The 25938-nt window shown below is 50.9% G+C and overlaps 2 protein-coding genes across 2 annotated transcripts; both read left to right on the top strand.

Annotated features, from left to right (window-relative positions):
• The first annotated feature begins 106 nt into the window (after window positions 1-106).
• B9d2 (B9 domain containing 2) lies at window positions 107-6251 on the top strand. Its single transcript, XM_048440908.3, has 4 exons — window positions 107-310; window positions 704-795; window positions 2930-3055; window positions 5678-6251. The coding sequence occupies exons 2-4, from the start codon at window positions 708-710 to the stop codon at window positions 5989-5991; spliced, it is 528 nt and encodes a 175-aa protein (XP_048296865.1). The 5' UTR covers window positions 107-310; window positions 704-707; the 3' UTR covers window positions 5992-6251.
• Window positions 6252-6699: 448 nt separating this feature from the next.
• On the top strand, window positions 6700-25330 carry Tgfb1 (transforming growth factor beta 1). The gene is made up of 7 exons (XM_048440897.3): window positions 6700-7914; window positions 11444-11604; window positions 13669-13786; window positions 16397-16474; window positions 16594-16741; window positions 24524-24677; window positions 25027-25330. Exons 1-7 carry the CDS (start codon window positions 7560-7562, stop codon window positions 25183-25185), a joined length of 1173 nt encoding a protein of 390 aa, XP_048296854.1. The 5' UTR covers window positions 6700-7559; the 3' UTR covers window positions 25186-25330.
• The last annotated feature ends 608 nt before the right edge of the window (window positions 25331-25938 follow it).

Raw genomic sequence — 25938 nt, 5'->3', positions numbered from 1 at the left:
CGCAGTTTTCCCAAAATGAACCGAGAAAAGGTGTCCATCACAACTACGCCCGCCCCCAGAGGGCAGCTATAGCGCCAATCATCAAACGCAGGGCGGGCACCAGGGGAGGAGCCGGCTGTTGCCTCAGCAACAGCCGGGGCACCCGCGGAGAGCGCAGCTGCGGAGGTATCCACCACAGATTTCCCTCCTCCAGGAAGGGCCGGGCGAGGCGCGAGACTAGCCTCGACGGCGCCCTCAAAGAGAAGGAGAACAGGCCTGTGAACTACCATCCCCGCGGTAGCTTTCGCTCCTAACGGTCAAGTACGCGGAGGTAGGAATAACGCATGCGCCGCGCCTAGGGGTGGGGCTAAAGCGGGCCTGTACCCGAGACTCATGCGCGTTTTGAAGGGGCTCATTTGCCGCGAAGAGGCGGGGCCTTGCGCGTGTGGGAGGAGCTATACATCCAGGGGCGGGGCTTCCTAGGGTCTGAAACTTGGTTTATTTGTGCAGACTCCCCGCACCTCTGAGTGTCTTCCCCGTTTTTCTTGAGCTTTTCTGGGGGAGGTGGCTTGTGCCGGTGGTGAAGAGCGACCGCTTTGTCAGTGGGTTGATGGAATTAGCTTAGAATTACAGTACCGCTCTTTACTTCAGTTTTTCCAGCTGCCCAATGTAAATAATAATACACTTAGCTCACAGGGTTGTGACTGAATTTTTCCCCTCCTAGAACCATGGCTGAAGTGCACGTGATCGGACAGATCATAGGAGCCACCGGATTCTCTGAAAACAGCCTCTTCTGCAAGTGGGGCATCCACACAGGTACCTTCCCCGGGGGGGGGGGGGGGGGGGTTCATCTCCTAACCAATACCCAGTACCCTCTCCCAGCCTAAGTCTCCCACCCTCCAGTGAACTCCTGACTCAGACCATACTGTCTGCTTTTTTTTTAAAATTCTTTTCTCTCGGGTTATACCACCCTCTGAAAGCCCAGTGATTGGAGGCTTTCACACACGCACTCACTTCCAGTAGAAAGGCTGGGTGTGATGATGCACATCTGTAATTCCAGTACCCAGGAAGCCTTACATGCAAGTAATGGGGCCAGCCTGGGCTATGTGACAAGAGCCCCTGCCTCGAAGAACACAGCACAGAATAATTATGAGATCACTGTAAATGCTAGGAAGAAAAGAACCAGAGTGATGTAATAGGGGCTGATTTGGGATAGTGGGGTCAGGGATCACAGAAACAGCACTTAAATTGGGCCCAGGATAAAGAAGGCCAGAAATAGGGCCATCCAGTTGCAGTCCTTTCCAGGCAGAACAACCACTGCCAAGGCCCTGAGGCAAGGGAGCAGGAATGGGACCAGTGAGGCTAGAGGGTGGTGAGGGAGAGGAAGGTGAGTTCAATGAGATGACAGGAGCCATGGCATACATGGGGCTTCATTGGTGATGGTGAGGAATCTGAAAGCTGAGGTGGGGTGGATGGGATTAAGAATCCCAGAGAGCAGATGAAATGAACCAGTTTCCTAGAGGGTTTAACGTAGCGACTGGCATTTAGAGCTCAGTGTGTGGACACTATTCTTCCTGTTCCTCACTAGAGTCAAGATGTGCTCTTGGATGGTGCCTAGCCTCTTCTTAGTCTTTGAACTAGGCCTCTAAATGTGGGGTGTGACTAGTAAGGAAATGATGTTGGGAATCTCATCACTTGTGGGGGACATAGCCAAGAGGATCAGAAGTTCAAGGTCATTCTCAGCTACATAGAAAATTTGAGACTAGCCTTACCTATATGAGACCTTGTCTCAAAAAAAAGGAAGCAATCGATGCTTTGACTACAGCTCATCAGTAGGACATGCGCCTAGTATGTACAAAGCTCTGTGTTGCATCCACAGCAGCATACATAAAGATTAATAAGTGAATGATATTTAAAAAATCAATACTTGGGGCTGGAGAGATGGCTCAGCAGTTAAGAGCACTGACTGCTCTTCCAGAGGTCCTGAGTTCAATTCCCAGCAACCACATGGTGGCTCATAACCATCTGTAATGAGATCTGGTGCCCTCTTCTGACCTACGGGCAGGATACTGTATAAATAAATTAATAAAAAAAATCAATACTTGCTATGAGTCTTCTAAAATTATGAGATTGTATTATTTGTCACTTATTTTGTAGATAGGGGATTTTTTTTTTCAAGGACAAGGTTTCTCTATCAGTCCTGGCTGTCCTAGAATTTGCTCTGTAGACCAGGCTGACCTCGAACTCACAGAGATCTGCCTGCTTCTGCCTCTCAAGTGCTGGGATTAAAGGTGTTTGCCATCACCACCACCACCACCACCACCTGACAAGATTGAAAAAAGTAATGTGCCTAACTAAGGTTGCATGGACAAAAGGAAGTAAGACTAGGGGCTGGTGATTGTAGCTTGTTGCTAGAGAACTCTTACCTGGCGTATTCAGTGCCTTGGGTTCCATCCCCAACACTGCAAAATATACAAAACATATGTGAATAGTACCAGGATTAATTTATTTATTTATTGGTTTTCCAAGACAGGATTTCTGTATATAGCCCTGGCTGTTCTGGGAATTTACTCTTTAGAACAGGTCGGTCTTGAACTCATAGAGATCTGCCTGCCTCTGCCTCCTGAGTGCTGCGATTAAAGGCATGTGCTACCACTGCCCAGCGAAATAGTATCAGGATTTATTCTCTTTCACACACTCTCCATCTTCCTTCAGTTTTCCTTTAGAGATTGGAACCCACACTTCAGCCTGTGCTGACCTCAAACCCCAAAGTGCCAAGATTGCAAGTGTGTACTTCTGGTGCCAAGATCTGAATCCAGATATTTGGCTCTAGAGTTCACACTGTGTAACCCCCAACCCCAGGGAAAGACACTCTTGTAGCCACAGTGGGGTTCCTTTTCTGCAGGCTGCTATTCACTGTCAACCCTATCTATCATGGTTTTCATTACAGGGGCTGCGTGGAAGCTCTTGTCGGGTGTACGAGAGGGCCAAACACAGGTAGACACACCTCAGATAGGGGATATGGCCTACTGGTCCCACCCCATAGACCTGCACTTTGCCACCAAAGGTCTCCAAGGTGGGTATAGAATGAGAGGAGTGGGGGGGCTAGAGAGATGGCTCAGCGGTTAAGAGCACTGACTGCTCTTCCAGAGGACCCAGGTTCAATTCCCAGCACCCACATGGCAGCTCACAACTGTCTGAAGATCCAGTTCCAGGGGATCTGACACCTTCACACCAATGTACATAAAATAAAAAGTTAAATAAACCATAAGAAATATTAAAAAAAAAAAAAGAATGAGAGGAGTAGGGCCAGTCAAACTTGGAGGAGCTGGGCTCGGAACACTGTGGTTGTGCCTGTTCCCCATACTCTGCGAATCTCTTTCCTGGCACAGCTTCCTCTAGAGAGGTAAATCTGAGGCCTGACTTGAGCTCTAGAAAATCCAAGGCCTGTGGAAGGTGACAGAGGTTGGAGTAGAGGAGATATCAGGAAGTGGGAGGTCAAGTGGGAGGGGGGCTGCCTTCCAGTAAAGGGCAATGAGGAGGCTGGAAGGGGTAAAGAGAGCTAGATGAGGAGAGGGGCGGGAAATGGGCCTGTTGACTTTGCTCACAAAAGCAGAGGCCCTGCTCAAAGGGGAAGTGAGTGTACGAGGGAGGAGGGGATCACATGGGCACAGCTTTTCTCAGTAAAACACGGCAGATGCTGGGAAATGGTCTGGGCGGTTCAGCTATCAGGGCTGTTTCTTGACTTAGCCTGTGCCTGTCCGGCTCGAGGAGGGACTCCCCAATCAAGACAGCACTCCAAGTAGAAGATAGACCAGTTTTCAGATGGGGCTAGCACAGAGGCCATGGGGAACCCAGGAGTCTCTGGGTGGTTACATGACCTGCTAGGGCAGAGAACTTTTGGAGCTTTGCTATACAGGCCTGGCCAGGAAGAGCTAACTGGGCCCAAGGACAAAAACAGAAGAGGAGTCAAGGCAGAGAGCTGGAGTGCATAGAAGGCTGGGTGATGAACAAGCCAGACAGTGGATGGCTATGAGGGAAGGGGCAGGGAGCTGCTGTCATGGGAGCTGAATGCAGGGCCCTGGTTGCCAAGGCACTGAGACCATCTCCTGAGGGCTCTGGGGACCTGATTTTGCTTGCGAACAATTTCACTGGCTTCTGGATGGGGAATGTATTAGAGGGTGAGGTGGAGAAATAAACCTTCATCTCTTCAGGCCTGGCCTTAAGCTGGCTTCCCCCTTGATTTCTTTCTTCTTAATCCCCCATTCTGCCCACCACCAAATCCTGTTGACTCTAAAATCCCACTTGAAATACACCCCAACTTCCATTTCTCACCCCTTCCTGCCCTGTGCCCCTTGTCCGTCTTCTTTTAGCTGGACCATTCTTTCAGACTTTATTCACCGAGCTCCCAGACCCAGGCCTCAGATTTTGCACTCCACATGCAGCTACTACGAGCATGGGAGGACCTAAGTTTGACTGTTTCCTTCACGTGTACAGAACCTTCTAGCAGTTCTCCTTTTACTCAGGATAAAAGCGGGTGTCTTCCCTGCCATCACATGACCCTGTGTAATCTGGCTGTCACCTCTTCCTTTCTCCCCCCCCTCCCCATTCTAGCTGCACTGGCCCCAGCAAGCTAGCTCCTACTTGAGGACTTTTGCATTGGCTGGGATCTCCCCTCCCCTAGGTGCCTAGATGGCCTGCTCCCTTTAAGCATTTGTGTACATATTGCCTCCTGGTTGATTTGTCTGTTTTTCAGATAGAGCCTCTGAACATAGTCCAGGCTAGCCTGGAACCTCAGCATCCCAAGTGTGCATCAAAAGGTCACCCTTCCAGTTAAGGTCTTCCTTCCTGTATAGCCCTGGTTGTCCTAGAACTTATTATACAGACCGGGCTAGCCTTGAATTTTTGGGAATCCTTTTGCCTCTACCTCCCAAGTGCTTCACGATGGTCATACACCGTGGTGCTCATCCCCAAAAGTCACCTTCGTAGCAAAGCTTCCTTTACTCTCCCCCCACTTCCCCAAACTACATCTCCACCCCTCCCTCCCTGGCGTTATTTTCCTCCATAGCAGTTATCACCATCTGACATACCCTGTAATTTACTTATTTACTATGTTGGTTGTCTAGAATGTCAGCTGCACGGGGCAGGAATTTTTGTCTGCTGTGTTCATCGCCATGTCCCCAGCTTCTAGAATAGGACCTAACAGGAAGGGCCCAGGGTAGAGGGGGAGATGGGCTGGCTCCAAGAGCTTTGACCAGCTCAGCTGTGCTTTGAGGACACTAGAAACCTAATGAAGGGGAGAGGTGGATTGCAGTGGGGAAGAACAGGTAGGGGAGAACAAAGCAGGTCCATGAGGAGAGGGGGGCTGGGAGAACTGTGGGCTCTGTCACAGGGAGACAGAGGAGACCACAAAGCGAAGTCAGCAGAGGCTTTTCACTCTCAAAAGGTTGGACTTTGTACTGTGGCACAGGGGAGCCACGGAAGGGTTTGGAACAGGAGGGTAATGCGAATTTATATAGATCCCTGTGACTACTCTGAGGTGTGGATGGGAGATGGGAACCCAGAGAGGAAATTTAGGCAATAATCAAAGGCAAAAGGACTGGGCCAAGGTCACTAGTGGTTTCAAGGAGATGGGAACCCAGGAGCATGTGGCTACCTCCCTTCATCTCTCCTTTATCTAACTGCTCTTGTCCTGCAGGTTGGCCTCGACTCCATCTCCAGGTGTGGTCCCAGGACAGCTTTGGCCGCTGCCAGCTTGCTGGCTATGGTTTTTGCCACGTGCCTAGTAGCCCAGGCACCCACCAGCTGGATTGCCCTACATGGAGGCCCCTGGGCAGTTGGCGGGAACAGCTGGCACGGGCCTTCGTGGGTGGTGGGCCACAGCTACTGCACGCAGACACCATCTACAGTGGGGCTGACCGCTATCGCCTGCACACAACTGCAGGTGGCACGGTGCATCTTGGTATTGGCCTGCTGTTGCGCCATTTTGATCGCTATGGTGTGGAGTGTTGAGGGACTTCATCGCCACTAGTCACCATCATCTACAGCCCTGGGAACTCTTGAGCACAAGATGGCACAGCCGTCAAGAGCATGAACTCTGGAGACTGTTGGTCTTGACCTCACCCAAGTCATGGCCCCTCTGTCCTACCTAGGACTACAAGGCCCTGCTCCATTGAACTATCCAGTAGTAAGACTGTGGGTTACTGGGGCTTGAGGAGAACTGGCTGTTGGGCTTGTGGGAGGCACTTAATAAAAGCTCTCGGTTTTCATGAGTATGGTGCCTCCTTGTATCCACTGCAACTCTCAGATGTCCAATGTCTTCTTGCCTCATCCTCCTTGGTACCTTTCTAGGTAGACCCAAAGTCTGTCCAGCCTTTCAGTCTCTACATCCTAGGTCCCCACCTCTAATATCTCCTCTGGGACCCTATTTTCTCACGAAGTCCCCATTTTCCCATTGACGCTTCATCAACCCCCAAAGCCACGGGGCACTTTCGTAGAGCTCGGCCGCCAGGAGGCAGCACCCTGGAGGTGGGGCAGGGCTGGGGTGCCCGTCTCCTCCCGCAGGGCTGTAAGGGACCCCCCTCGGAGCCCGCCCACGCTAGATGAAGACGGTGGCCCCCCCCTAAGCCCTCCTCCTGGGGCTGCCCCCGCCCCGCGCGCGCTTCCTGGGTGGGGCCGGGGCGGCTTCAAAACCCCCGCCGCCCCAGCCGGTCCCCGCCGCCGCCGCCCTTCGTGCCCCAGGCCGTCCCCCTCCTCCTCCCGCCGCGGATCCTCCAGACAGCGAGGCCCCCGGCCGGGGCAGGGGGGACGCCCCTTCGGGGCACCCCCGGCTCTGAGCCGTCCGCGAAGCCACCTCCGCCCCAGCCGGCAAAAGAGCAGGCGAGGAGCCGTCCGAGGCCCCAGAATCTGAGTCTAGCCGCCGCCGCCACTGCGGGGAGGAGGGGGAGGAGGAGTGGGAGGAGGGACGAGCTGGTTGGGAGAAGAGGAAAAAAGTTTTGAGACTTTTCCGCTGCTACCGCGAGCTGGAGACGCGGGGACCGCTTGGCGCTGCGCTGTCCCACAGAGGCAGAACCTAGGAACTCCAGACCGCCCTGCTCACCGTCGTGGACGTTTGTTTGCTACACGGAGTTCCTCAGACGCCCCTATCCCGGACCAGCCCTCGAGAGCCGCAAGCCCCGCCTCCCGCGAAGACTTCACCCCAAAACCGGGGCGCACCCCTTGCACGCCGCCCTCCCCCAAGCCTGCCTCCTGAGTCCCCCGCATCCCAGGACCCACGCTCCCCCAGGAAGGTGATCTCCCCCAGACCTGCTGGCAGTAGCTCCCCTATTTAAGAACATTCACTTTTTGGTCCCAGAGAGAGTGTTCATCTCTTTTTTTTACCCCGGTGGCATACTGAGACACCCTGTGTCAGCCTCACTGTGACTCCTGCTGCTTTCTCCCTCAACCTCAAATTACTCAGGACTCTCTGCTACCTTTCCTTGGGAGACCCCCCCCCCAAACCCTGCAGGGGCGGGGCCTCCGCATCCCACCTTTGCCCGGGGTTCGCGCTCTCCGCATTGCCGCGGGGCGCCGCCTCTCCCATGCCGCCCTCGGGGCTGCGGCTACTGCCGCTTCTGCTCCCGCTCCCGTGGCTTCTAGTGCTGACGCCCGGGAGGCCAGCCGCGGGACTCTCCACCTGCAAGACCATCGACATGGAGCTGGTGAAGCGGAAGCGCATCGAAGCCATCCGTGGTCAGATCCTGTCCAAACTACGGCTCGCCAGTCCCCCGAGCCAGGGGGAGGTGCCGCCCGGCCCGCTGCCCGAGGCCGTGCTTGCTTTATACAACAGCACCCGCGACCGGGTAGCTGGCGAGAGCGCCGACCCGGAGCCCGAGCCCGAGGCGGACTACTACGCCAAAGAGGTCACCCGCGTGCTAATGGTGGATCGCGCCAACCGTGAGCTCGGAGGGGGGCCAGGGAGCCGGGAGGGAGCCCGCAGGGGGCGCCGGAGTGCTGGGGTCACTGGGAGGAAATTACCGTCTGAGGAAACTGGCTGGAGGAAGGGGACTCCTGGGGGCTCCGGGAACGAATGTTTGGGTATCCCAAGGAGGATTGCGCTTAGTCTCTACCCCAGGTGCCTGGTCTTGGAGAGGAAGGGACAGTGAGCAAAAGTGGACCTCTTCTAGAGGGGAGCAAGATCGTGGGGACAGTCTTTTTTAGAAGGAACATTTGGCATATTTTGTTGTTTTAAGTTTCTTCTTACAGTGCTTAAAAATGCAAGGCTCATTGGGTTCCCTTTTCAGAAAGGTAGAGCCCGGCTCAGGAGAATGGAAGGCGCCCAGCATTTGGGAAAGGAGAGGCAGCGTGGAAAGCTGACGCTAGATCGGGTCATGAGATGGAGAGAAGAGATTCAAGGACAAAAACTAGGGGATAAGGACCCTAGAACTGCCAGATAAACTCTCAAGTAGACTCATCTCCAGAAGGGGCCAGGCGCACGCTGGATAGGGGGAATTTGTGGAGTCACTGTGGGGTTGCAAGTGATAAGTTAAGTAAAAAAGGGAAGCGAAGTTGTTGAGAGAGGAGTCTAAAGAGAGAGGAACGGAGAGGGTGCGGAAAATGAGCCCGGAGGTGTCACGGGTGTTTTGCTTAGGGACGTAAAAGAGCACGAGCGGGCAAGCGGAGCCCAGTAGAGGAAGCGAGCGAGTCCCCAAGAAATCTAGAATACCGGGTCATTGGAAAAGAGTTATAAAAGAGGGGAGACTGGCGTGGGAAGATGGCCCCGCGAGGTGGGCGGGCGGGTGGAGCAGGGATACCATGCCATCCAGGCGTGAGTGGCGAGCGCCCCTGGCCTGGGCGTGGAAGGGAGTGGCTGAGCCCCAGGAGTCGAGCCTAGGGGAGCGGCTAAAAGTTAGGGGAGAGCCTGTCTGCAAAACCCAAAAGAGAAAACCGAGTCAGTAAGGGTGAGAAAGCTCCACGTGGGTGCCACGCGCGTGGGGAGGAGCCTGCGCTTCCTGAAAAAGTAAGAGGACCCCATAGAGCTGAATCCTGCCCGGCTGTACCCCCAGAATCCCAGTTCCTCCTGGAGAGACTGGGGAAAACCCAGCGTCCGGCCGCCTAGCCCTCCTCCCTTCCCTTTCCTTCCCGTGCCCGGGAGGGGGAGGCGGGCGGGGGGGGGGGGGGGGATCGTGCGCGGAGCCTGGGGCGAGATGAGGCAGGTCCAGATCCCGCCCTCCGTAGGCTGTTAGCCTCCCGCCCTCCTCACCCCAGCAGTGGGCGGGGACACTCACGGCCCCGCTCTGTCGGCACCCACGCGGGACTCAGGCACCTTGCATGACCCGGCAGCTTTACTTTAGGGGGCAGAAGCCCCTCCGGGTTGCACATTGCTGTACCCAGTTGTGGCTCCAGCCTAATGACACCCTTCCCTGACCACTACTTAATATGACCCTTTCGGTGGAGAAGTCCTTCCCTCTCCCCTAAGACTGTCCGTATTTCTTGTCATATGCATATAGCTCCCCATTTCCGTGTCTTCTCTCCCATGTACCTACTCATCTCTATGCCACTCCACCTCTCTCTGTGACACCCATAGTCCTTCCTGCTTCCCCCCCCTTCCCCTATCTGTTACCCCCAGCCAAGATGCTACCCTTCCTTTGAGGTTTGCTGAGTAACAACTGAACCAAGAATAGGGCCACCAGGAAGAGGTGTCTTCTGCCCTTAATAGCTGTCTGGGACATCATCCCATCCTCGCTGAAGGAAGCCAAATGCGATTGCCCTAGTTGATGCAGGAATTCAGGACCTTACCCCCTCGTGCCCCCAACCCAAACATCCTCTAGCCTAGGAAGCCCTCTGGTTAACGGGGCTCCCATCATTCCATCATTTTTACCTAGAAACGCCCTTCACTGCTAACTGTGCCGGAACTGGACTAAAGGAGGAAGTAACTTTTGACACTGATGATACATGGATAATAATAACATCACTCTGGCCAGAAAGTAACAAGAGTTTAGGGATTCAGATCACAGCCTGCCAGGCATAGTGGTCCACATGACTGTAATCCCAGCACAAGGGAGGTAGATTATTTAAAGACCATCCTTGGAGCCTGGCGGTGGTGGCCTTTAATGGAGAGGCAGAGGCAGGTGGATCTCTGTGAGTTCGTGGCCAGCCTGGTCTACAAGAGCTAGTTCCAGGATAGGCACCAAAGCTACAGATAAACCCTGTCTTGGAAAAAAGAAAAAAGAAAAGAAAAAAAGTCCTTGGATACATAATGAGTTTGAGGATAGCCTAAGCTATGAGATCCTGTCTCCAGAAATGAAGTAAACAAAAAATCAGTCCCTGGAGCCAGGTGGCTTGCATCTTGCCATGTTGTGAAGTATCAATGTCTTTGTCTTTGTAAAGTGCTTTAAGTGATATCTTTACCATTTGCTGTATTTCCCTCACCCCTTTAGGAAAAAAAAAAAAACAACAGAAAATATGGTCTCAGTACATACACACAGGCTAACTTCCTCAAAATACTTCTGCCTCAGCTTCCTTCATGCTGGCTGCAGACTTGCACAGGCTAACTTACATGTTATTGATATGTGTGTCACAACTTTAGCTTTTGTCTCGCGTCTCATCTGCTCCTGTAATCCTGGAACTGGATGGTGTTTTACAGTTAAAGAGGAATTTGATCACCACAGGTTCCACAGTGCTTCAGTTAGGATAGTCTGGGTTTGGGCATCAGAACTTAATGGTACCACTGTTTCTCCAAAGACTAACACGAGGGAGACTGACTGGCCCAGTGCTAGGGCATGTCCCTAGGGCCCACCACAAAGGGGGTGGAGGTGTGGTTCAGCTGCTGAGCTGCTAGCCTAGAACCCGCCAGGGGAGGAGCTGTGGGTGTGGCTCGGTGCAGGAGCACCTGAGGCCTGCAGCTGAGAAGTGGCAGGGAGACTCTCTGATCCCCCAAACTATACCTGTGTCCCTTACACCACAACTTGGTTCTGTTTGGTTTGAGACATGGTCTCCGGCAGCCTAGGTGGGCCGGCCTTGGCAGCTGTATACTTGAAGGGAACTTGACAGGTGATGCTTCATGGAATGGGCAGGACTTAGTAGAGAGGAAACAAACCCAGAAAAGGAGAACCCCCCCCACTCCAGGTCAGCCAGCTAAAATGATCAATGGGGGCTGGAGGGATGGCTCAGCGGAGAAGAGCATTGGTTGCTCTTCCAGAGGTTTGCCAGAGCCCACATGGCAGCTCACAGCCAGTGAGCTTCAGTTCTAGGGGATTTTACATCCTCTTCCGGCCTCCACAGGCACCAAGCATGCACATTGTACACAGACAGACACACACACAGCAAAAACACCCAGGTACACAATATACAATGAAAAGTTGAAAACTAAAACTATCAGGTGGACCGCCGACCTGGGGCTTTCAGGGTCAGGGTTAATGGTTCAGAAGCTATGTTCCTCCCATCCTTGTCATACACCTAATGTCTTCTCCTTCTTCTCATCTAGCAATCTATGAAGAGACCAAAGACATCCCACACAGTGTATATATGTTCTTCAATACATCAGACATTCGTGAAGCAGTGCCTGAACCCCCACTGCTGTCCCGGGCAGAGCTGCGTCTGCAGAGATTCAAATCAAGAGTGGAACAACACGTGGAACTCTACCAGGTGAGGCTTGGAGTCTGAGAGGTAGGGCACAGGTCATCAGTGCCGAGGTATGGCCAGGTGGCCCAGTTTGAAGGCTACAGAATCTACATAGCCATTCGTAGAGGACAGAATATTGAGTCCTAGGGTTTTTTTTTTTTTTAAAAAAAAAAAACTCTTAGACTGCATGCTATTAGCTGCATGCTAAAAATGCAGAAAGAACCAGGAGATTGATATCTGTGCTTATATGTCTAGGATCTATAAGTGAGAGATTTAGGGTGTGGCTCAGTGGTAGAGTCCTTGCCCAGAATCCCCCAGTGAGGGGCTGGGGGTGTAGCTCAGTGGTAGAGCCCCTTCCTAGAGTCCCCCAGTGAGGAGCTGGTAGTGTGGTTCAGTGGTAGAGCCCCTGCCTAGAATCCTCCAGTGAAGGCTGGGAGTGTGACTCAGTGGTAGACTGATTGTTTAGCATGACTAAAGAAAGCATTAGGTTCCACACTCAGCATTGAAAAAAAAAAATAAGAGTGAGGAAGGAAAGGAAAAAAGAAGGAGCACACATTTGGAATCCCAGCTCTTGGAAGATGGAGGCAGGAGATCAGGAGTCTGAGACTGGGCTGGGCTACATGAGACCCTGTCTTAAGGGAAAAGTGGTATTTCACTTAACTAAACATGAATTCGAAGGGCTGTAGAGATGGCTCAGCGGCTGGGAGCACCTGTTGCTTTTGCAGAGGACCTGGGCTCAGTTCGCAGCACCCATGCGGTGACTCAAAAGCATTAGCTCCAGTTCTAGGGGATCTGATACACACAAGGAGACAAAACCCTTATAGCACATAAAATAAAACAAATTTGAAAACTTGAAACTGAGGGGCTGGGGTGTAAGTTGGATGGTAGAGTGTTTGCACAGCATGCAGAAAGCCCGGGCTCAATCCCCAGCACACCTGCAGTCCCAGCGCAGGGGAGGTGGAAACGGGATCAAAAATTTAGGTCTAGGGACTGGAGAGATGGCTCAGCAGTTAGGAGCACTGACTGCTCTTCCAGCGGACCTGGGTTCAATTCCCAACACCTACACGGCCACTCTCAACCACCTGTAACTCTAAGATATGACACCCTCACGCAAACATGCATGCAGGCGAAACACCAATGCATCTAATGAGCTGTATGTAGTTGTACCTGGTGTCCCAGCTTCTTGAGACACAAAGGCAGGAAGATGTCATGAACCCAAGCATTCAAGTCCAGCCTAGGTGGAATAGTGACACCTTGTCTCAGACCAAGAAATTAAGTGTTTCAAATGCTTTTCTGGTCTCTTAGGAGTCGCTATTCCGGAGACAGGGTTTTTCTTTGTAGACCTGCTGTTCTGGAACTCACTCTGTAGACCAGGCTGGCCTTGAACTCAGAGTTCTGCCTGCCTCTGCCTTCCGAGTGCTGGGATTAAGGGCATGTGCCACCACTGTCTTGCCAAAAATAACATTTCTAAGCCTGGTTGTGGTGGCGCACACCTTTAATCTCAGCACACAGGAGGCAGAGGCAAAAGGATCTCTGTGACTTCAAGGCCAGCCTGGTCTATGTAGTTAACTCTAGAACAGCTAGGGCTTTGCAGAGAGACCAGGTCTTTTTTTTTTTTTTTTTAAATCCACTGTTGAGAAGACCGTTTTGGACATACACACAATAGTAATTATAAATAAAGTAATAAACAAACTAATGAGAAAATTACTGCTCTCAGAGGCAGTGTCCAAACTGCCAAACCATCTTGCATTGTGGGCCATCCCAGCTGCCATGGCTGAGCATTCCACCATGAAAGAAACTGAGGCCCAGAAAGGGAAAGACATGCCTATGATTCGCAGGCTGGGGGTACAGGATGAGGTGCCTCACGGTGCCTTGAGCACAGCTTGGGCTGTTGTTTTTCCCCATCTGCTTTCTGCTCTTGGGGGCTATTATGAGTGTGGAACCTGCAGGGCCTGTAGTGTGATGTGACCAAAGCCAGTGTCTGGGGATTGTCTGGAAGCCACCTCATGGGGACAGCATAGGGTTACTATCAGGGTATCTGGGGGCATGGTGACAGCTACCCACTCCTCTTTCTTTGCTTCCATTCAGAAATACAACAACAATTCCTGGCGTTACCTTAGTAACCGACTGCTGTCCCCCACCGATACACCTGAGTGGTTGTCTTTTGACGTTACCACAGTTGTCCGACAATGGCTGAGCCAAGGAGGTGAGATTGCTTGTCTGTGCCCACCTTCGGCAGGGTCACCCTATCACTTGTCCTGGCATCACTGAGCCTGACACCTGTCCCCACCACACACACCTGATAGTGATGTCACAGAGCACCCTAGTTAAAAAGTACCCCACAGTTCTAACTGCTTGAACAATAGGTGATTGGTTGTGGTGACCTGGACTCTGCCAGGGAAGTTAGGGACACAGCAGCTACCCAAACAGCTCACCTGAACTCCTTTGGTCCTTTGGGTAGGGTAGTTGAAGAAGAACCGACTTCAGCTAGGTGGTGGTGACTCGGGAGAGAGCTGGAGATGAGCGCTTAGGAGGTGTCCTGACTGTCTCTGTTCAAGGAGGGCTTCCTGGAGGAGGGAGGCATGTGAGGTAATGTCAGTGAGATTAGCAGACAGTCAGGAAAAGGAGATACAAGAGTAGCCTGTACCAAGGCTCTTTGGTCAGGAGAGCCTGACAGGAGGGAGTCGTTTTTCCCTGTCGCTCTCTATCCACAGTACTTGTGTCTGTCTTTCTCTCTCTTCCTTAGATCCATTCAGTCAGTGCCACAGGTTTCTACTGTGAGTGATCTGTGCTGCACGCTGTAGGGGGCATAGTCATAACCCGGTCCTGCCATCACAAGGCCCACAGGGTCTTTCCAGACGCCAGTCTCACAAAGCCCTAGCAGTTTGTCCTGGTCTGCGATGAGGAAGGCCAGAGCAGAGCCCTCCATAGAGGGGGCAGGACTGAGATGAGGGAAGCTCAGATTCAGAGAAACCCAGGGACGTTTAGGACCTGGGAGGGCTTCCTGGATGAGAGTACCTGTGGGGAGACTCATGGGATGTGTCCTTTAGCCGGATGCACGATGGGATTGAGCAGGCTGGCACCAGGAAGAGCTTTGAAAACGGTTAGACAGACGTTGAGAAGTATCTCTTCTCTCTCCATTGATGCTGAGTCTGAAGCATCCAGCAAGGCCCGGTACACAGTAGGAGCTTAGTATCATTTACGTGTCCTCTCAAGGAACGCTTCCCACAGCCACCCGGCTGTGGCATTGTGCTTGCCTTTAATCCCAGCGTGTGAGGCAGAGGCGGGCAGGATCTCTGAGTTCAAGGCCAGTCTACAGAGTGCATTCCAGGATAGCCAGGCTCCACAGAAAACAAACATCTCCCCTGGGCTAGTGAGATGGTTCAGCAGGTAAAGGTGTCTGCTGCCAAGCTTAATGGCCTGAGTTCCATCCCCAGGACCCACATGGTAGAAGGAGAGAACCAACGCCTACAAGCTGACCTCTGACCTCCATGCACACCCTGGCACATGCATACCCTCCACAATAAATAAATAAAATGGGAAAAAATGGCCAAATGAGCAATTTAGTACCCCCCCCCCAAAAAAAACCAAAAAAAACAACCAAAACAAAAAACCCTACCAGTGCAGGATTGGAAAGCAGGCAGCTTAGTTTTTACACTGTACCTTTGCCTGTGGCCCCCTGTGTGGCCTTGGCCAAGTGACTTCCTTTTTGTGTGTCTTCCTTTCTGGCCTGTAAGAGTGAGGTGTTTGAAGATTCAAGGACCTTCCGCAGAGTTTAGATTAGGACCCCGCACCTGCGTTAGGTGTGAACTCTTCTGCTTTACCAAAACTGTTCCTGACCCTGGGTCACAGTGGATGTTTATGACTGAGGATCAGGTTTCTCAGAGCACAAAGAGAATGGACCCACAACAACATGCGTGGTGGCACATGGCCTACTAAACCCTGCACTTGGGAGCCGGAGTCAAGAGGATCCGGAGTGGAGTTCAAGGTCATTCTTAGCCACATAGTGAGTTTGAGAATTTGAGGCCAGCCTGGGCTACACGAGACCCTATCTCAAAAGATAAAGAGGGCCAGGGAGAGGGTTCAGTGGGCAAGAGCTTCCACTTGGCAAACATGAGAACCTGAGTTCGAATCCTCCGCACCCATGTGAAACCAGGCATAGCATATGTCCGTAACCCCAGCCCTGTTAGGGATGGAGTGTATGTGTGGAGACAGGCAGACACACAACTCTGGCCAGCTAGCCTAGCCAAAGGAGCAGGCCCAAGTTCAGAGATCTGCCTCAAAGCGGTAAAGGAGGAAGCAGCTGAGGAGGACACCCAACACCCAGCTGTGACCTCTGCACGTACCGCACACCACACAAACACGCCACATGTTATCATTTTCTATCTCCAAATATGTATGCTGTATGTATCACACACACACACACACACACACACACACACACACTTTTTCTTTTTAAACGAAAGAAATGAAGGCAGGGGATGGATCCCTCCCCTGAGCATGTTGTTCTACTGAGAACAATAAAAGGCGGAAATAGTCAAGCAGAAATGTCAGAGCCTCTGCCTGCCAAGGAGAAAGTGAAGGGATGGCAGTGTGAGAGGGATGTGTGTCTTTTGGAGCCTCTGCTAGGGGTTGACGTTTGAGCTGAGCCCTGAATAAGGGCGAGAAGGGACCAGCAACTCAAAGACTAGGAGCAAGAGTGAGGTATGTGGGGTGACAACAGGAAGGAGCCCCTGGGGTTGGCAGCTTCCTGCCGGTCGGCCTCCTCCCTCAAACTGGGTGAGTCATAACCTCAGATTCCTTCCCTCTCCCACAGACGTAATACAGGGCTTTCGCTTCAGCGCCCACTGCTCTTGTGACAGCAAAGATAACGTACTCCACGTGGAAATCAATGGTGAGCCTGATGCCTGGTGTAGTTTGTGCGTGTGTGCCTGTTGAAATCATGTATCCTTGCTCACCCACACATCCCTCTGAGTGTGTATGTCTTTCACCCCAACATCCAAACCTAAACAGGGATCAGTCCCAAACGTCGTGGTGACCTGGCCTCTATTCAAGACATGAACCGACCCTTCCTGCTCCTCATGGCCACCCCACTGGAGAGGGCCCAACACCTGCACAGCTCGAGGCACCGCAGAGCCCTGGATACCAACTACTGCTTCAGGTGAACTTCTCTGCCTTCCACTGAGGCTGCTCAGGACTGGGGCTTGACTGTAGTCTGTGGGACCCGTATGCCACCATTGATGCCTGACTGGTGCTCTAAGCCTGAAGGGCTTCCTGGTTCTGTAGGCAGCTGAGAGTCCTAGAATATGGGGTATTTTCTTACTGGAGTGGTGGGATGAGAGAATTTAGGAAGGCTGGCACAAGAGTTAGAAGTCTATGTTGGAAGGTTGTCTTGTTGGATTTTAAGTTCTAGCTAGGTAGATTTCTGCCCTGTTGAGATTCTAATGAAAGAAGATTTACTGTGAGCAGCTGAGTGTTGACCTCAGGAAAGCAGGAGTGTTGAGATCCTAGCTTTTGGGTTCCCAATCAAAAGTGGTCTGCTTCGAGTTCCCGTGCTCCTGCAGACGGTAGTCTTCGGTGTTAGCCGCTGCTGAGTGGTGAAGAGAGAGCTCGGAATGGCTGGATCTGGTTTGGGGATGTTAGCGCCAAGGTTGGAAGTGGGGAAAGCCAGGATGGGAGTCTCCTGAGGGTCAGCACCCTTGATCCTGCCGTGCTGCAGCCTGAAGAAGTTGGGAGGTTGGACTTTCTGAGATGTAGGCTTAGGTGTTGGTGTGTTGGAATACAACATTGAAATACAGGACTCTGAGGAGACAAGATCTTCAAGAGTCGGAAAATGGGACTTCTGGAGTGCCCAGCCCAGATTACTCGCAGGATGGCAAGACACCCCCCCTTTTTTTCTTTTCTTTTTTGTTTTTTTGTTTTTGTTCTTTGAGACTGGGTTTCTCTGTAGCTTTGGTGCCTGTCCTGGAACTAGCTCTGTAGACCAGGCTAGCCTCGAACTCACAGAGATCCTCCTGCCTCTGCCACCCGAGTGCTGGGATTAAAGGCGTGTGCCACCACCACCCAGCTGGCAAGCTCTTTTTATTGGTTGTTTTAAAGTTATATTGTGTGTGTATGCGTGAGTGTGTGTGTCGGGGGCATCCATGTCACATGACACTTGTGTGAAGGTCAGAGGACAATCTTTGGGACTCAGTCCTCTCCTTCCGCCTCGGATTTATGTCTTTATCCCAGGCTGGCTTGAATTCTCTGGCTTGGAATTACAGGTGTGTACAGCCACCTGGTTCCAGAATGATGGACCCATACGAAGCTTCAATGCTGCAGATGTGAGGAAGTTGAAATGCTAGCTCCTCGAAGGTTTGAAATCCAGGGTAGGAGTGTTGAGAGCAATGAGCTGACCTGGCCGTTCCCTGCTTGAGATTGCATAGTTGTGTTCCGTGTCAGTCCTCAGCATCTTCAACACCTGTGCCATCAGCCTTCACATAGGAGCAGATAGAAGTTCTGACAGATTAATAATAATTAATTTTGACAATTAATTACCAGGTAGCTCTGCGAGCTCTGTTCCCCCACACTAGAGAGCAAACCTAGGAAATTATGAAAATCTCTCTCTTTCTGTCTCTCTCTCCCTCCCTCCCTCTCTCTGTATGCTCATATATATGTATATATTTATACATATATAGATAAATATATATACAAATACATTCATTTGTTCTGGCTATGCTTGCTGTCTATGTGGACCCTGGAAAACTCAAGTTTTCATGCATAACAACCCCTTTACTCACCCAGCCATGTCCCCAGCTGTGACAACCCATTGTGTACGAAAGAACACAGTGCCATTTAGGAAGGTTTGCCAGATAGAACAACCATGATCTGATGGGTACTGTAGTTGCCAGCTACCATGTTTCTCTGAATCAGAGGGCAGATGAACATTAAGCAGTACCACGGGTATGCACCCAGCAGAATACAGTTGGCGGAAACCTTGTCAGTTTCTTCAGCAAACACAGTACAAAGAATAGGGGGATATATAACAACAGCACTGGAAGGGGGGGAGAAGAAGAAAGGGAAAAGAGACATGCTGTATGGGACCTTTTGGGACCTGTGAACTTCGAGTAGTATTTGATTTTTAATAAGTTGCTTTTAAATTCTTATCTAGAATTTTATTGTTGTTGTTGCTGCTTTTGTGTTTCTGAGGAGGGAACTCAGCACCTTATACATGATAGGGAAGTACTCTGCCACTGAGCCACGCCCCCAGTCCCTCACTGGGGGATTCTAGGCAGGGGCTCTACCACTGAGCCACACCCCAGCCCCACACTGGGGGATTCTAGGCAGGGGCTCTACTACTGAGCCACACCCCAGCCCCTCACTGGGGGATTCTAGGCAGGGGCTCTACCACTGAGCCACACCCCAGCCCCTCACTGGGGGATTCTAGGCAGGGCTAGAGCCACTGAGCATATTGATTTGTACTTTTGACTCATGTTAACATTTTAAAATATTCTACAAAAGCCAAATAAACAAATGAAAAGAATACAGGGGCAGAATGGAAGTAGGTAGAATGAAACTAGCCACAAGTTGGCTACTGTTGACACAGTTGTGAGGATGGGAACTGTTGAGAATCCATAATTCAACTGGGCAGTGGTGACACATGCATTTAATCCCAGTATTTGGGAGGCAGAGGCAAGTGGATCTTTGTGAGTTTGAGGCCAGCTGGGTCTACAGAGTGATTTCCTGGACAACTAGGGCTACACAGAGAAACCCTAACTCAAAAAAACAAGAAGAAAAAAAACCCCATAATTCAGAAGTCTAAAATCTAGCTGGCCGGCTGTGGTGGACACAACTATAACAACAGCACTGGGGAAGTAGAAGCAGCAAAGCCAGTGTGTTTGGGGGCAGCCTGGACTATGTTAGACCCTGCATCGAAAGGGGCAGGACATCTGGAGAGCTGGCTCAGCAGCGAGAGCTTGAGGACCCACATTCAGCGCTCAGCACCCACATGGTGACTCATAACAATCCCTAACTTCAGTTCCAGGGAATCTGATTCCTTCTTCTGGCCTCTGTGGGCACTGTACATATGGAGTGCACACATATCCGTGCAGGAAAACACTCATACGTGTAAAAATGCTCTTAAATAGCCAGGTTTGGTGCCACACATCTCTAATCCCACACTCAGCAGGCAGAGATAGGGTCTTCATATGAGTTTGAGGCCATCCTGGTCTACATAGTAAATTTCAGGATGCCATTGTAGAGAGCCTGTCTCATAAAATATGAATAATTAAATAACATTAAAATAAATGAGGGGGGAGCAGGAGGGTACTTAACGTTTGGTAAAGTCCGTGTAAATATCCTGTATCCCAAAACGTCCAATCTGAAAGGCTTCCTTTGGTCGAGTGTTCTGTTTATACTGTAACAGTCTGCAGACTGGCAAGGGATTGTGCAACGCCTAGGACTGCCCTCCAGGAAGTCCAGGTGTGTCATGGTCACCAGGAGAGCTGTTGGTCTTCAGCCCAGCACCCGTGGTTCAGCAGGAATGCGCAGGTTGAGCCCACAGGCACCTCAATGTTCAGTGTTGCTGTGGATTATGTGGCTCTTGTCCTGGGGTTTGCTCATGGTCACCTCCCTTTTAGTCACAATGACCTGTGTGTCTCCTCCCGGAATTTGTCCCTGTGGAACACTTATGTATATCCTCGGATGCTTTATTTTTCTTTTTTTTTTTTAAGATTTTTATTTATTTATTATGTATACAATATTCTGTCTGTGTATATGCCTGCAGGCCAGAAGAGGGTACCAGACCTCCCTACAGATGGTTGTGAGCCACCATGTGGTTGCTGGGAATTGAACTCAGGACCTCTGGAAGAGCAGTCAGTGCTCTTAACCACTGAGCCATCTCTCCAGCCCCCCGGATGCTTTATTTTTCATTGTTTGAAATAAGGTCTCCCTATGTAGCCCTGTCTGGCTTGAAACTTCCTGCATGGACCAGGCTGGCTTCAGACTTTCAGAGATCCTTGCATTTCTGGTGCTCACTTCTGGGATTATGGTTGTGCACAGCCATGCCTGCTCAGGGTACATGTTCTTTTTTAGTAGGCCAATTTACAGTGGATTTTGTTTGTTTGTTTTGTTTTCTGAGACAGGGTTTCTCTGTGTAGTCTTGGCTGTCTTTGAACTCGCTTCGTAGACCAGGTTGGCCTCGAACTCAAAGAGATCTGCCTGCCTCTACCTCCCGAGTGCTGGAATTGTACACTGCCTGGGCAAAATTTTAGTTTTTATTTATTTTACTTTTGTGATGTTTTGTCTGCATGGATGTATGTTTACTGCATGTATTCATGTTGCCCACAGGGCAGAAGAGGGTGCTGCACCCTCTGGAGCTGGAGTTACAGATGGTTGTGAGCCTTCATGTGGGAGCTGGTAATCGAACCCAGGTCCTCTATAATAACAGTCACTGTGCTTAACCATTGAGCCATCTCCCAGTCTCTTTTTTTTAATATTTATTTATTTATTTATTATGTATACAATATTCTGTCTGTGTGTATGCCTGCAGGCCAGAAGAGGGCACCAGACCCCATTACAGATGGTTGTGAGCCACCATGTGGTTGCTGGGAATTGAACTCAGGACCTTTGGAAGAGCAGGCAATGCTCTTAACCTCTGAGCCATCTGTCCAGCCCCATCTCCCAGTGTCTTGCCCACATTTTAGAATTACTTTTCAGGTGTCATGAAGCCTGCATTTTCCTTCTTTGAGTTATTTTATTTTGAGTCTAAAAACAGTCACCAGCTACTGCTGAGAATTTGGAAAATCCAGAAAGCCATCGCACTACTGGGCATAGAAACTCACTGTCATCACTTTAATACATGTTCTGCTAGCAGTTTCATTTGTATTGGAGTTTGAATTATACTATACCTGTATCTTTACATGGTGTTTCTGATACATGCCATTACACAGATGCTAAAATGTTCTTACTGGTCAGTCTGGGCTACATGAAGTCTGAGCCAACCTAGGCTACATGATGTGATCTTGTTTTAACTATCTTCCCTCTTTTGGGGATCATGCAGAGTGATGTGGTAATTGCCTGTAATCCAAGAATTTGGGAGGCTAAGGCAGGATTATAAGGAGTTCAAGGCTAGCCTGGTGTACATCACAAAACCCAGTCTGAAAAAAAGAGAGATAGTTTCCCATGATGAGAAGGAGACAGACAATCATTGTTAAAAACAATGCTGAAACATTCTGGCAAGGAAAACTAGTCTGGTGAAGAGGCCAGGTTAGAAGCCAGGCCAGAGAGAGTGAATATCATAAGCCAAGTGTGGCGGCACGCACTTGTGATCCCAGCACTTGAGAGGCAAAGGCAGGAGGATCAGGAGTTCAAGGTCAGCTTTGGCTACCAAGGGACTTGTAGTCCAGTCTTGACTACATGAAAGTCTGTCTCAAAAAAGACAAACAAAAGAAATATTGGGAATCCTGGTGCTGGTGTTATATACCTTTAATCCCAGCACTCAGGAGGCAGAGGCAGGCGGTTTCTAAATTTGAGGCCAGCCTGGTTTACAGAGTGAGTTCCAGGACAGCAAGGGCTATCCAGAGAAACCCTATCTTAGGAGAGAGAGACAGAGGGAGAGGGAAAGGGAGAGGGAGAGGGGGAGAGAGAGAGAGAGAGAGAGAGAGAGAGAGAGAGAGAGAGAGAGAGAGAAATTAATTTGGGACTATTTAATTTTCCTATTCTGATTAAGTTTGTTTTATGGTGGAAATTTCAGATGTACACAGAAGCAACAGAGGTAACATAATCCTCTTCCAGCTTCCGACATTATCATGATTTTTTACCCACTTCAAATCTGGACACTTTGGGGCTGGAGAGATTGCTCAGCAGTTGAGATCACTGGCTCTTCTTCCAGAGGACCTGGGTTCAGTTCTTGGCACCCCACATGGTCACTTACAAGGATAACATCTATAACTGCAGTTTCCGGGGACCTGGTGCCCTCTTCTGGCCTCACTGAGAATTAACACACACACACATGGTTCACATCAACTTACATAGGCACACACATAACACTTATTTTTTAAAAATAAATACATACATCTTTAAAATATAGAAAAGTCGGATGTGGTGGCACACATGCCTTTAATCCTAGCACTTTGGAGGCAGAAGCAGGTGCATCCCTGAATTTGAGGCCAGGCTACACAGAGAAACCCTATCTGAAAGCAAACAACACCAAAAACCATACAGAAATTCACATTTCCTTGTAATAGTCATAGCATTACATCCCCAGGATTGAACTGAACAATTGTTTCGATGCACACTCTGGATGGTGGTGAGCAAGGCCTATCAGAGAGACCTGTGTTGATTTGTGTAATTGATACTCACTGAACATCCATTGCTGCCAGGCGCTATTTCAGGATTTAAGTCTCCCTGGTGATTGACAGTTGAGCTGAGGTGGAAAAACACGTCATTATATATTTATTTGTTTGTTTTCAGGCAAGGTCTTGCCCTGTAGCTGTAGCTGGCTTAGGATTTACAGAGATTCCCTCCTGCCTCTATGGTAGGATTAAAGGCATGCACCACCATGGATGGGTTTATTTTTACATTTTATTATTATTTTTTTATTTATTTAGTATGTATACAATATTCTTTCTACGTGTATGCCTGAAGGCCAGAAGAGGGCACCAGACCTCATTCCAGATGGTTGTGAGCCACCATGTGGTCACTGGGAATTGAACTCAGGACCTTTGGAAGAGCAGGCAATGCTCTTAACTGCTGAACCATCTCTCCGGTCCCTACATTTTATTATTTTATGTGAGTGTACACATGTACGATGGTGCAAATGAGGAGGGCAGAAGACAGCTTTGTAGAGCCTGTTCTCTCCTTCCATGTTCATGTGGGTTTGGGGAATCACGCTCAGTTCATCAGGTTTTCGAGGCAGTCTTCTCTATCTGCATCCTGTCAACTCTGAGCCAAACTTAAATGAAGTAGAGGGGGAAGGCAGAGTGGGCTTATCTGCAGAGAACAAGCTAGGCAAACAGCATGTGCCAAGGCCCTGAGGTGGGACCGATTGTGTTTTGACTTTTTGAGACACAGTCTCACATAGCTGACGCTAACCTCAAATTCGCTGTGTCTCCAAGGAGGGCCTTGAACTTATCATCCTGCCTTACCTCTCAAGTGCTGGGATTATAAGTGTGTGTTCCCACGCGGGCTAGGCCTGTGTCTGGGGACTAGAGAGGAAGCCTGTGTGACTGATGATGTGGGTGAGAGGAGACTGAGGGAAGCCAGTTCTGGCGCACCTGTGACTCATGGTGATAACTTAGGCCTTTGCTATAAATGGGACAGAGCCACGTCTGGGACGGAAGAGTGGTGTGACAAGCTGTGACAAGTGGCCTCCGAAGGCCTCCGAGGCAGCAGCCTGTTTTGTTTGTGCCAACCGGCGTCACGGCCTCACAGAGTAGTGGTTCGGTAAACATTAGTTGTACAAATAGGACATGTCAGCGCACGTGGGGCTGGGATTACACTTCTGTGCTCCATGTGTGGATGTGACATGATTTATGACGTCCTCCCATGTGAGTGCTCATGGGGTTTCTTAGTGCTTGTTGTGAGCCCTGCCAATATTTACTAAAGTTGGGAAAGGCTTCACCAGCAGCCTGGATGGTTGCTCTCAGTGTTGCTGTCATCACAGGGGTCCTGGGGAGGCTGAGCCGAGGGCAGCCTAGGGTGCAGCATATGGACAGGCTGGAGAGGCGGCGTGACTCTCCCTGCTCTTTTCTTCTTCTTTTTTTTTTTCTTTTTCTTTTTTGGTTTTTTGAGACAGAGTTTCTCTGTAGCTTTGGAGCCTGTCCTGAAACTAGCTCTTGTAGACCAGGTTGGCCTTGAAATCAGAGACCCGCAGGCCCCTGCCTCCCGAATGCTGGGATTAAAGGCGTGTGCCACCACCTCCCGGCCTGTCCCTGCTCTTGACTTGCCTTCCTCCTGCCCACAGCTCCACCGAGAAGAACTGCTGTGTGCGACAGCTGTACATTGACTTTCGGAAGGATCTGGGCTGGAAGTGGATCCATGAGCCCAAGGGCTACCATGCCAACTTCTGTCTGGGGCCCTGTCCCTACATTTGGAGCCTGGACACACAGTACAGCAAGGTGGGTCTGGCTCATGATACAGGATGGAGCAAAGGCTGGAGTGGTAGGGAGAGAAAGAGATTGGACCCGTGTGGGGACAGCGGAATAGGGTGAAAGAGAAACAAGACAGAAACAGGGAGAGGCAGGGATGGGGACAGATGACAGGTAAGAGAGACAAAGAGATGAAGCAATGGGTAGAGAAAAATGGGAGAGACAGAGATAGAAATAGACAGATTGGGAAAGATAGGGAGAAAGATGGAAGTTGGGGAGAGACAGAGATGGGGAGACTCAGAGATAAGAGACACAGAAATGTGGAGACACTAATGGGGAGAATCTGTGGACCCTGATCGTAACCCTGGCTCGCCCGCAGGTTCTTGCCCTCTACAACCAACACAACCCGGGTGCTTCGGCGTCACCGTGCTGTGTACCACAGGCGCTGGAGCCGCTGCCCATCGTTTACTACGTGGGTCGCAAGCCTAAGGTGGAGCAGCTGTCCAACATGATCGTGCGCTCCTGCAAGTGCAGCTGAGGTCCCGCCCCGCCCCGCCCCGCCCCTCCCGGCAGGCCCGGCCCCACCCCCGCCCCGCCCGCAGCGCTCGGGGCCGTATTTAAGGACACCTGCACCCCTGCTAAGCCCACCATTAATGGGGGTGTTCATTAAAGGTGAGAGAGGACTGGTGGTCTCCGTGTCATTGGGCGCCGAATTGCGTCTCCCTCCTTACTGAGGCTCCCGCGCATCGTCCCACCACCCTGTGCCGCTGCCTTCAGTTCTTAATGAAAACCCCAGGGTTCCAAGTGGGCAATGCCGGCGCCCAGAGGAAAACTCTATTAAACTAGACTCAGGGATCGAGTTCGGTTGGCGCTGTTCATAGTGCCTTATATCTCGCAGCATCTGCTGAGACAATCCCGGAGAACCTGAGTTTCTGCAGTTGCCTGGGATGAGGGGTGAAGAAGTGTTAAAAATGCTGGTTCGACGGGTTGTGGTGGTCCACATGATGAGTCCCAGAACTCCGGAAGCAGAGGCAGGGGGATCTTCGAGTTTGAGACTAGCCAGGGCTCTATGGTGAGATCCTGTCTCAAGCGGCAAACAAACTACTGGTTCAAAGTGGGGCACGTGGTGCCTGAAATGCCAGCACCGGGAAGGCAGGGAAGGCAAGAGGACCTGGAGCTCGGGCCTCTGGGCTGTCGGACTGGGTCTCAGCAAAATTCAGTGAGTGGTGGTGGTGGTGGTGGTGACTGTGTGGCGGTGTGCAAAGAAACTTTTGGGGGAGAGACAGCTCCC

Source organism: Myodes glareolus, chromosome 1 (genome assembly GCF_982192425.1).
Source record: "Myodes glareolus chromosome 1, mMyoGla1.1, whole genome shotgun sequence".
NCBI lineage: Eukaryota > Metazoa > Chordata > Mammalia > Rodentia > Cricetidae > Myodes > Myodes glareolus.
Note: the sequence above shows the minus strand (reverse complement) of the source record. Positions and strands in the feature narration are given on the sequence as shown.

Coding starts and splice junctions, on each gene's coding strand:
- B9d2 (XM_048440908.3), top strand. CDS start 708: ATGGCTGAAGTGCACGTGATCGGACAGATCATAGGAGCCACCGGATTC. Junction 796..2,929: donor CAAGTGGGGCATCCACACAG/GTACCTTCCCCG, acceptor TTTTCATTACAG/GGGCTGCGTGGAAGCTCTTG. Junction 3,056..5,677: donor TGCCACCAAAGGTCTCCAAG/GTGGGTATAGAA, acceptor CTTGTCCTGCAG/GTTGGCCTCGACTCCATCTC.
- Tgfb1 (XM_048440897.3), top strand. CDS start 7,560: ATGCCGCCCTCGGGGCTGCGGCTACTGCCGCTTCTGCTCCCGCTCCCG. Junction 7,915..11,443: donor AATGGTGGATCGCGCCAACC/GTGAGCTCGGAG, acceptor CTTCTCATCTAG/CAATCTATGAAGAGACCAAA. Junction 13,787..16,396: donor ACAATGGCTGAGCCAAGGAG/GTGAGATTGCTT, acceptor CCTCTCCCACAG/ACGTAATACAGGGCTTTCGC.